General features: G+C 39.0%; 1 protein-coding gene across 2 annotated transcripts in view; it reads left to right on the forward strand.

Moving 5' to 3' along the window:
* Nucleotides 1-12,322, forward strand: part of LOC131064116 (uric acid-xanthine permease) — a 307,219-nt gene that overhangs the window by 62,049 nt on the left and 232,848 nt on the right. For both annotated transcript variants that reach the window (XM_057998146.2, XM_057998145.2), the window contains exon 3: nucleotides 6,695-6,784. In XM_057998146.2, coding sequence (XP_057854129.2) covers nucleotides 6,695-6,784 — 90 coding nt within the window. The remainder of the gene's footprint in view (nucleotides 1-6,694; nucleotides 6,785-12,322) is intronic.

The following is a 12,322-nucleotide window of genomic DNA, read 5'->3' on the forward strand; positions in this document are numbered from 1 at the left end:
TCCCAATTGTGAATGGAGCTAGACGACAACCCTCTATACCACTGCAAAGCTTTGCCTTTCAAAGATGTGCCTAAGAGTTTGACAGCAACATCATCCTGAGTAATATTATGGACGGAGCAGATGTTCGCAATGTCTTGAATGTGCTCAATGGGCGTAGTAGTTGTTTCACCAGTGAAGTATGGTATACTCTTTAACACAACCACTGGTACATCATTCCACTGAGTCAAAATAAGGGGACTCCCCCCATTGAAGGTAACAAAAACCTGATTACTTGCCATGTGAAACAATGGTCTATTGATATGAGTGGTGGGAGCCCTTGACAGTAATGGTCTTGTAAATGGAGGGGTAGAATGAGACCTGGGAGATGGAGTGTTTACAACCTTGACCTCCCTAACTGGTGATAATGAAGGTCTACCTCTCCGCCTTCTAGTGCCTGAAGATGAGAGTTCCTTGAACTGGAAACTACCTCTAGAAGACGCCCTTGAATGAATTCTGGGCATGAAATCAGCAACAAGTGGTGAAAAGCAGTCGACCTGTGAGCAGAGACTTCGGAACCTCGGGGTTCCAGACTTAGGCACTTCGGAACTTGGGGGTTCCGGAGTTGCGAACTTCGGAAGCTAGGGGTTTCGGACTTCCAGAGTTGCAAGAGTTGCGATGACTTTGGAACTTGGGGGTTTCGGGGTCCCAGAGTTAGAAACTAGTCACGAACAAGAAACTAGACTTGTTGAGTAGAGTTGCGAAGTGCTTGGAAAACAACTGCCTCTAAAGGTTGAGACACTAAGAACAACATTGATTCCTTAGCATATATGTCGAAATTAAGTCCACTGGGCGTGCCAAAAATTGTTATGCCAAAAACTTGTACCCTTGTTGTGCTATCAACTTAGCAACCTTGTGAAACATGGAAACAACCCCGAAGTGTGGGACCTTGCGCAAGGGGGTTGGATCTCCGGAGAAGGCCGACTCCCTTCTCAATCCAGGTGCACGTGTTGAACCAACTCAACACTTCAAAACTTACTCCTAAGCCTATCCTAACAACTTGTAGAGGAAAAGGGAAGAGATAAATGCTTAAAATAAAAGGAGGTGATGCACTAAGAAGAGATTGTGTTTCTCCCTACCTGAAATGACACAAAGAATCAACTTAAATACCCAAGAGATGCACAAACTTCAGTTGTATGAGTGACCCCAATGCATGTATGGAAGTTAGAATTCACTGAATGTCAAGAGGGGAGAAGGTTTCCCACAAGTCACACTCAGAAGTAAAATAACACAACATATATGAGAGAAGAGCCACAAAACATACACCTATGATGAAGGTAAGGAAACATACATGGCATACATAAGTTGAAGGAAGGCAAGAATGGCGATTTCAATTCATTACAAGGCCAATGGCCAAACTTACAGTTGCAAAAATGCAAGATAAATACAAGAGAAGTGAAAGAGCATAGAATAGCTCAAGCCAGTAGGGAGAGAACCCTTTACAATGAGGGTTAACAACCTTTATATAGAAAATTGGTTACAAGAGTGATCATGACCCTTGTGTGTGCAGGGAAATGTCAGTCTGGGAGTGCAGGGAAGTGCATGCACCCGACTTTTTGGTGCATGCAAGCAACCTAGCCATACCCTGAAAATGCAACTTTGAGAATTGTGGATTGACTGACCTTCCAAAGTTAGAGCATGCAGACATGACATAAGTTACCACAACAAGCATGGCCCTGTACCTCTCTTGATGGAAATCTTGCCAAAATCATTAAATGGATCCCTGTGGCTCCAGAAAAGAAGGTGCACAAGTCACAAAAGTCGTTAGAGCATTTAAAGTTGAGTGTTGATCACGCCATTCAGAAGTTTTGCAAGCCGGAAAGAAGCCCAAGGACTTCGGAAACTCGGGTTGCTGAATTGGGGAAGACAAGGAAGGAACTTCGAAACCCGGTTTCGGAGTTTTGGGGAAGGGGAAGGGGAACTTCGGAACCTCGAGGATCCGGAGTTTCAGGAAAGGGAAGAAGAGATTGAGCAAAAGAAAAAGGGGAGACCTAGCAAAGCAACTTCAGAACCTTGGGGTTCCGGAGTCCCGGGGAACTCAAAAAAGGATAAGGAAGGAACTTTGGAACCTTGGGGTTCCGGATTTCTGGGGAAGGGGAAAGAGAACTTCGGAACCTTGGGGTTCCGAAGTTCCGGGAAAGGGAAGAGGCTAAGGGAAAGGAACTTTAGAACCTCGGGGTTCCGGAGTTTTGAAGGCAAGGAAAGGGAACTTCGGAACCTCGGGGTTGCGGAGAATTGAGGGGGGGGGGGGAGGAAATTCAGAAGCTCGGGGTTCCGGAGTTCCACGTAGGAGAAAGGAGAGGCAGCAAAGGACAGGAACTTTAGAACCTCGGGGTTTTGGAGTTTTGGGGAAGGGAAGAAGACGAGGAGGGAACTTCAAAACGTCGGGGTTCCGGAGTTCAAGAGAAGAAAAGAAGAGAAGGCAAAGAGAAGGAACTTTGAAACCTCGTGGTTCTGGAGTTCCGAGGAACATGAAAGAAAAGGGAAGCAAAGGGAAGGGACTTCCTCCAAACAAGACAACACTTCTCAACTCATAGTTCTTTTGCTTTTCTCCTTGATCAACCTGGGCAATGCTGGTCCATGGATCACATCTCTGATCGGTTCTTACTGATGGACCAAGGGTGTCATAAAATGACGCCTCACAGTAAATGATTTCGTTGAGCAAGGAACAGGGCCCATGCAAGTTAGTCCATAATAATTGGACAATTGTGTGCTGAAGAAGGTTGTCAAACAATTTATAGCACTGATATGTCTGCTTCTCGAAAGAAGATACATTCAGTGGGATGAAGAACAAAAGATACATGATCAAGAAAAAGAAATTTACATCCTGGAAGCACTATGAGGATCACTTGAGACAAGACTGTTTGAGGATGCTAGAGAATGGGTTATGGCGTGTGCAAGGGAAATTAATGAAAGCATCATAAACACTTGAAAAAACATTTTTCTCCTTTTCTTTGTGTTTTTTATTACTTTGTTTTTTGGTTTCCTAATTTTTTTGTGATTAATATTTTTTAGACTGTGCCAATCTTTACCTTAGCATAGTTTTGCTAACGTTAAAATAAACATCTAGCATATAGAGTGGAGGTTTGGAGGTGCTTTAACTATTTGATCAAAGTAAAATGTTTAGGTAAGGACAAGGTTAAAAATTTAAGAAATTAAGGATCAAGAATAAGTACAAGGTATATGTAAACAGTTAGGTGAACTCGCTGTATTTTGTACTTTATAGACTAAGATAGAGTACTTAATGCAAGTGTTATATTTCATATGTAGTCTCTCCCTTGCATTCTTGTATTTATTTTGCATTTGCACTGTTAATTTGCTAATGACAGTTTTCTAAATCATTTTAGTTTTTCCTATTGGTGTTAGAATTCCTAGCCTAGTAACACAACCTAAAGGGATTTTAGTTAGGATGCTTACTGTTAGTTGTAAATTCAATGAACTGCATAATGACCCTGATTGAGCTACATCTTGGTTTTAGGAACAACTAAATGATCAATCATCTTGATTTAGAGCAACTAAATGATTTGTAAGGCATGAATGACCAAAGACCAAAATTGTATCATTTCCTCTAAACTTGAAATTCCCCAAAAATGATCAACCGAATCATAAAGGGGTTGGATGAGCTTACCTATTAAACCCTAAGGGAAATACTGGATAAGTGTTAGTTGTCATTTGTAAATAAATGAATTCTGTTAAATTCCCATTAGATAGAATTCATTTCATTGAGAAGATACACTTTCCATTGCCACATATTCATCATTAGGTTCACATTGTCTTGGGCTCACCATATTAATATTCATTGGTTGAACATTATCTGAGAATAACTTCAAGCTCCAATCTTGGAATCGATAAAGAAGTTATTTCAAATACTACTTTGAGAGCTGTAGTTCAAAGAATAAAATTAACTTTAATTCCAATGAGGGCTCATATGACCTTAGAAATATTATAAGAGAATGTGGATGGCATAGCATTCAGATCATTTATAGTTAAAATTTTAATTTATTATCTTGCCCAAGGATCACAAGGCCATACATTGGATCAAAATTAATATAGTGACAAATTAGTAGTTATATAAATAGGACTTTGAATAAATATGAGGTGAACGTAAAATTTGTCATAATAGAACTCTCTCTCTCTACACACACACACACACACATATAATACACATATACACATGTTCTCTTATCCTGATTCTTGTGTTTAATTTGCTTGCGTTGTTAGTTTTTTTATTGCATAGTTGTGTGTCTTTAATTTTCATAGTACTCTTAGAATTCCTAGTCTAGCATGCAACCTAAAATATTTAATCTATGGTGGTTCCCACTGGTTGGAGTATTGTAGTACATGATGAATCCTGATTGCATTACTTAAATGGTAATTAAGCAAAAGCCTCATTGCATTACTTAAATGGTAAATAAGCAAAGGCCTCAAATGTATCATTAAATCTAGCTTGAATAGCCAATAAAATGATTATCCAGTCATATAAGATTATGCCATAATCCCCAAGGAAAATAAATGATTATGCTTTTTTTTTGGCAAATGAATTGGGGATTGAACAGCACTTGCATTCTTTTGGTTTCTAATTAGCTAGAATTGATTTTACTAAATAGATGGATGGATCGTCTCTTTTTGCTCACCAGATTCAGATTGTGTAATATCCCTTGGTCAAATAGGAGTGGAAAATGATGTATTCCAACCCAAGGAATATTGTCGAACACTTCATATGCAACCTTCCAGCTTGCTGGTCTATTATATCAGTCTGATATGTCCTTATTAAAATGACTATTTCCAAACGCTTGAGAATCAACACTTCAATGCATAACTTATCATTTAAATGCTTTATATGACACTCTAGACCTCTAGTTAATGCATACAGGTGAGTTTACAATGTTACATATGCACTTACTGCCAAGAGACAATTTGACAAACATTTTGCATGCAACCTCAAACCAATGTAAATGTAGAAGCAATTTCAAACCTTTCACTCCTTATCTCATTTAGCCATTCAAAGTCATTACATAGGCAGCCAATGTTCACATATAAGGACTGTTAATTAATGACAGTCTGAAGACACAATCTCAGTCCTAAACATACTATTCAAAACTGAAAATTACAATGGTCTGATTAGCAATTGAACCTGGAACAAATCGCTGAAGTATAACGATGAAATTACAAGCAATTTCCACCTCAATCAAGGATCCAATGTGCAAGTACTTGTGCTGCCCTGCTGCTGCCATTAACTGGTCTGAGAACACATTCTAATCTGCAGAAGTTCGGCCTCTCCAAAGAATTAATATAGTCACCAAATCGTCCAATGATTGGTCTTAGAAATATCGCCTAAGTTTGCCATGAAGTTTGGAACCAACAGCAAGCAAAATCAACGCTCATGTGATGAGATTTGAATTAAAACATGGGAATTAGGATCTGCACCCTTCTGAAGGCAGCAAGATATAAGCTCCGATTTGCCTCCAAACTCCTTCAAAACTCCTCTGCAAATCCCCAATAGGTATCGCCTAGGTGCTAGATGAATATTGTTGACAAATATGCCCAAGAATATGCCTTCAATAAGATGGTCTCTCCAAGTCTGAAAATCTGAAACTCAACCACCCAAGTCTGATATGAATCTTCAATAAGCCCAAGAGAGATGACTGAAATGTCACCTCCTCTATGCAACCCCTCGAGAGATCTTTCACCCTTTCAGTTATGCGATCAATGGGAGTTTCCGTTCCCAAAGACCCTTAGTCTGCAGACACCAACTTGGTTCTACAAACCAACTTAACTCAACAATATCAAATCCCAGTCTTCCTTCTCTTCAATCATCCTCTTCTATTTATCTTTTTTCATAAACCCGTCATTAGACACCTTCTAGAAGAGAGTAGGTACACTTTATTCATTTTTATTAAGTGACTATTTAATTATTCTTTTATTTTTATACTTTAGTCACTTTTAATTAAATTAATTAAATATAAAGTCACTTTTTAATAATTAATTTATTTTAATGACTTTATAAGAAATTAATTTAATTAATTTCTTCTTATTACTCCTTTTAGCCTAAGGCTAAAAATGGGGAAATTACAGATTGTCATGGATCATGGTCATACCGAAGAAATAAGTCGTAGATTGCATGTTATAGAAGCAACTTTGTTGGCAATATTGGAATTTATAAAGAAAGTTATTTCCATGCAGTAATTCAGGTGCTGTATTGAGAGCAAAGTGTTAAACTTTTTTTGAATCACAATTATGGTTTATAAGGCCTTATGAGTATTTTGAGAAAAGCCAGGTTGCATAACATTTAGATGGCTTACAGCTCAAGGTTTTTATTTTATATTTTAGGTTGCAGATAATAAGGTTGTGCATTAGATGAATTTTGTCTACAAAATATATCAATGTTTTCTATGGGTCCTTTTTTTCAACCAGATTTGATTTGCTCTAATATATAATTAGTTTGGGATTTCTGTTTGGAAAACTAAGCAAATATTGAAAGGATTTTCATTTATCCTATTGCACATTGACATGTTAAATGCATAATAAAGTTTATTTAATATTTTGAATGCCACTAATCAAATTATTAAATGTATTTTTTAAGCTCTCACTACTCTTATAATTGATCTTTGAAGAAAATGCAGAAATTGATCGTGGCTATATTTTGTTGGTTGAACAGACTTGGTCTCTGCTGCATTGATAGTATCATCTTTGGCATCTCTCGTTCAGATACTGCAGTTCAAGATTCCATTTACTTCTTATGTACTAGGTTGTTCTCTTCTTTGCTATCTTCCCTTTCATTGCTACTAATGATTAAAATGAGATAGAAAATTTCATATTCTTGCACGATTGTTCATGATGTGGAAATGAGTAAGGTGCCCTTGTGGAAGATCATCAAGTAAAATACAAGGGAAAAAGGATAGAAGATAAGGCTATATGAATAAAAAAACGTTAAATATATATAATGTACAACATTAGACTTTAGCATGTACACAGCCACATGTTTTGCAAAGCACATGTACCATCCATTGTGCATGTACTTAAATACAAAGATTTGCAAATATACAGACATAGACATATGCACATGCATGTTTGTGTAATTGATGTATAATTTTATTTACCATACACGTGTGTCTCTATTTTATTATGTGCAATAATCAATAGATTCTGATTTATTATGAAAAAATTAAATGATAATCCATTTGTATTTTATTTATTAGCCTTTGAAGCTGGTTTTGTTTCAGTTCCAACCCAAGCAGTATATTTGGCTTGGTATTGTTGATGTGTTTTTTAGACACCTCTAACACAAAATAAAATACTAGAGTATTTTACCCTCTCTTGAACAAAATCACCTTAGATGCTAAATGTATGATCAACTAAGACAACTCCAAGGTTCCTAATATCAGTTCTTGACGTGTGGGTAACTCAATGGCGAATGTGATTCACTGTATGCACAAAGGGACTTACGTAATTGTATAGAAGACTCAAGTTTAATCTCTTATGAATGGAAGTAGGTTTGCCATGATTTTCAAATGACTTATGATTTTGCAAGATGAGCACTTGATCTATTTCTAACAAAGATTTTAAAATAAAATGCAAAAGAAAGGGTTTAGAGAGTTCTATTCTAATCCTATCTTAAACCTAGAATGCAAGAGATAGTGAATGACTCAATGAAATTCAACTAGACTCAGTCTTGTCAGAGATTAGAAAATCGCCTTAAACTTGCCAAACTCGACGAGTCCAAGCTCGAGACATGCTCGCCGAGTCTTTGGAGCTTGGACTCGAGCTCGACCGAGTCTGGTGTGCTGGTGAGTTTGGCATAAACTCGCCAAACTTTGTGAGTCTCGAGCCTCAAACTCGGTCGGCGGCAAGGTTAAAAAAAAGCAAAAAATAAACATTTTAAAAAGCTTTTCAACTTCTTTTTATTTGGTTATTTATCTCTAACCCCTAAAAGCGAACTTCATTTCATTCACTTGCAAAAATAGGAGTACAGTGAGTTGGGAAGAAAAACAAGGGTGCATAGAAAAAGCCCCAACAAGGAGGAAGCTCAAGTTTTCTTCAATTTATCACATTGGGGTAGCGTTGTGTTTGGATTTGGTGCATCAAGAGTTGGATAGGAAGAGTTTGCAGCTCATTTCAAGCTTGTTGTAAGAGGTAAGATTGTTTTTTTGAAGATTTTTTTGTTTCTTGTATGCAAAAATTTCATTTTCTATTCATTTATTTTGAAAGTTATACATTTTCTTCCAAAATATTTTGTATGTTTGTATGTAGTTGTACTATGTAGGGTTTGTAATTTTTTTTTAAAAAAAAAGTAGGGTTTGACAAACCCTACAATTTAAAAAAATAAATAAATTTACAAACCCTACCTTAGTTTTTTTGAATGTATGTAATAATTTCATTTTGTATTTGTAATGTTTTATTCCAACAAACTTCACTTTCTTATTTGCCTCAACTTCAAGTTTCACAAAACTATCCTACAATGTCTACTTCAGCTTCTAGACCCCCCATTAGAAAGGACCCCGCTTGGAAATATTACGAGGATTTTCTAGGGCAAGGAAAAGGGCAAACAAAATGTACATTTTGCAAAACAATATTCCATGAAGGTATATATAGACTGAAATACCATATTTCTGGTGTGTGTGGACATGATGGCGAACCATGCCTAAAAGCACTCCCTGAGGCCGTATGTGATTGTTATGTAATGGTTGAGGAAATTGAAAGGAAAAAGAAGCAAAAGGAGGATCGAGCAGCGATTGGGAGAGAGACAATTTTAGGAAGAGGGACACAATTAGGTTGTATTGGAGGCCCTTCTTCCTTACCTCCATATCGTCCCACTTAGTTTGCTACCGCTAGTGTTGGTGCTTCCGCTTCTACTTCTGTAAGTTGCAGTGCCACTGCCACTTCTCATGTTCCTAGCACTAGTAATTGTAGTGGGAGTGTTAGCATTGGACCTAGGATTCGTAAATCTAGGTTGGATACCTTCTTTGTGCCTCGCACTACTCTTGGGTCCCAACAGTCGCTTGAGAGCATGGGTTGGAACTAGGTCCATGATGCTGCTAAAATGGCTGTTGGTAGGTTTTGGGTCTACGACAGTGTTCCATTCTTTACAGTCAGGTGAATGTTTTATGTTTGATTGTTTTAATTTTTATACTTTGATTCTTCGTTTTATTTTTTCTTGTACAAAGTACATAGTACATACTTAATTTATTTCATTTAATTTATTTGTGACAGGTCTCCTTATTGGCAAGAAATGGTTGATGCCCTTACCATATGCAGGGCGGGGTTCAAAGCCCCTTCTGAGTCTGATTCGAGGGGACCCATTTTGACTCAATTGGTGAATGATGTGAAGAAGGAATTAGGTGAACAATGCTAGATATGGAGCACTAAAGGTTGCACCATCATGACGGATGGTTGGACAGATAGGAGAAATAAAACTCTCCTTAATTTTCTTGTTTCTTCTGCAGGTGATTGATTAATTTTAGTTTCATTTAGTCATTAATTTTTTATTTTTTATTTAATGATTTATTGAATGATCATTGATCTTGCTTTATTTTTTTATTTCAGGGGGCACCATTTTCATCAAGTCCATTGATGCTTCCGCCCATTGCAAGAATGCCACCTACCTATGTGAGCAGATAGAGGAGGTGATTGATGAGGTGGGTGAGGAGAACGTGGTATAGGTGGTGACCGACAATGCAACAAATTGTGTTGCTATAGGTAAACTTTTGATTACAAACTAATTTTGTTTACAAATTAATTACTATTTTGTAACTTCATTAATTATAATGCAACAAATTATGTTGCTGCAGGTAGACTATTGATGGAGAGGCACCCATCTATAGTTTGGACTCCATGTGCTGCCCATTGCATTGACCTCATGTTGGAGGATATTGGAAAACTCCCATGGGTCAAGAGATGTGTAGAAAGGGCGAGAAATGTGTGCAAATTTGTATATAATCATTCATGGTTGTTGGCTCACAGCAGAAGGAGTTAGCTCGTCCAGGATTCACAAGATTTGCCACAAACTTCATCACATTGCAGTCCATGCTTCGTTGTAAGTCGGCCTTGAGACGTATGATTGTTGGTGAGGAGTGGTCTTCCTCATCCTATGCTGCCACCCCTGCAGGGAAAGATATGGCAGACTGCATTTTTGATGAGTGAGACTTTTGGGTCCCTTGTGATGAGATAGTGAAGGTAAATTTTTTATAAATTCTACAATTCAACTTTTTGTTTTATAACTTATTCATCATATTCTCTTATTTGCTCATTTTTCTAAATTACACAATATTTTCAATTTTTTAGTTTGTTAAACCCTTGGTGGTTTTGTTGTGAGTTGCAGATGGAGAAAAGCCCGCAATGGGCTACATATATGAGGGCATGGATAGGGCGAAGGAGGGCATCAAATCTGTCTATGAAGGAGATGAGAGCAAGTATGGTCCCATTTGGGAGATCATTGATAGGAGATAGCACCATCAGCTTCATAGGCCCATCCATGCAACAACCTATTATCTGAATCCAACATTCCATTTTATCCCTTCTTTCAAAGCTGATGTGGAGGTCCTTGTTGTCGGGAAATATGTATATCTTATGTTTTGGTAGTAATGTTATTTGTTAGTCGTTAGTTAGCCGACGGGTAGGTAGTTGGAGTCACGACGATTGTGTCGCACCCCTTCAGCTGTTACATATTGTACTACTTGTGGGTATTGAAGGATGTGATGTTTACGAGAAATAATGCTATGGACATTGAGTGCATTCTGAGTCATTAATGGAAAACTTATTCTCATATTCATCTTGTACTTGCTTTTTTCATTTCTGCATTACTTCTGTACTCTTTTTGTTTACCCAGTGAGGGAAACATTTGGCGCTGTTGCTGATTTCAAACTTGGGAATGGGAGTAACCTGTATGGCACGACGATAATGGGCCAACCCCTGGATGAAGGGACAAGCACCCTTGAGGGACAAGAGCCGGAAGAATTGTTCGACGGAGAGAGAACACTAACGGTGGACTTCCGGTGCATCCTTCACGCAGCAATTGAAACCTACGTACGAAGGGAAGCCACGCAAGAAGACGTGCCTGAAAGCGCTGTGTGGTCTGCCCTATCAGTGAGCCCTACAGTGAACTAGTTGATGACCAACCTTCCCAATTTGCTGGCTCAAGCGTTTCTTGCTCTCCAGAACCGCCGAGAGGAAACCTATCGCGAAAACCGCCGTCAACAAATCATGCGGCAGTACGAGGAAGAGGAGCGTGATGAAACCCAACGAAGGACAAACAATCCCTGAACTGTGAATGGAGAAATAAAGAAGAACACTGTCATAGTCATAGGAATTATGTTAACATACATTGTATACAAGAGAATGAATGAATAAGGTGTTCTTGTTTTAAATGTGATATTTTGTTTCATCAGGCGGAATTTGAATTGATGCCCAATCTATTAAATAAGGACAAAAGTATAAAGGAATATGTGGAAGAAGTTGAAGCAACCCAACGAGCATTGATTGTCGAACAACAGGCCGAACGTAGGAGACGGTTAAAGGGAATTGCAGAGGAACTGAGCAGGAGGAACAACAAAAATGGCGACGGCCAAGTCTCAAATTTAATTGAAACCACACGGAAGCAACTGGGGGACCTTTCCCTCATGTCGGAAGAAATTGGTGACGGGAGTACGGTAGAACCGTACACACCATTCAGACGAGAGGACGAGACTAGGAAGGAGAAGGAGACCGAAACCGAGAACAGAGAAGTAGGAGATACTGGTGCAGCCGAAGGTGTCGGGAGGACACAGGGGCATGGTAGCAAAAGCAATCTGTTCGGGTCGGGCTCAGCCATCCCTGGTAGTCAAGGTAGTTTGGTGGGACCTAGCGGACCAGTTTCTGGAGTACTTGGCGATAGTGGACCTGGAGGGCCGATCTCGGGAGGTTCTGGAGGGCCGATCTCGGGAGGTTCTAGAGGGCAAGGCGGTGGTAGTGGACCTAGAGGGCGAATCCCGGGAGGTACGAACCTTGGAGGTTCCGGAGGGCAAGGTGCGCCGAAGGTAAGAAGCACGATGGCGGGCAAACAAAAGTTGCCCAAATTCAACGGAGATGGCAAAGATGACCCCGTACGACACTGCCGTATGTGTGAGACAATATGGTCAGCCAACGGAGTGGTTGACAAAATGGATTGGGTGGTGCAGTTCCCTGCCACCCTGAGAGGGGTAGCCATTGATTGGTACTCTGATGTGGATAAAGTAAAGGTGGGAACATGGGACGAACTACAGAAAGCTTTCGAGATGGAGTTTCGACTCCTTTGAGATGATAATGAGATCAT

Source organism: Cryptomeria japonica, chromosome 5, assembly GCF_030272615.1.
Source record: "Cryptomeria japonica chromosome 5, Sugi_1.0, whole genome shotgun sequence".
In the NCBI taxonomy this organism is placed as follows: Eukaryota; Viridiplantae; Streptophyta; class Pinopsida; order Cupressales; family Cupressaceae; genus Cryptomeria; species Cryptomeria japonica.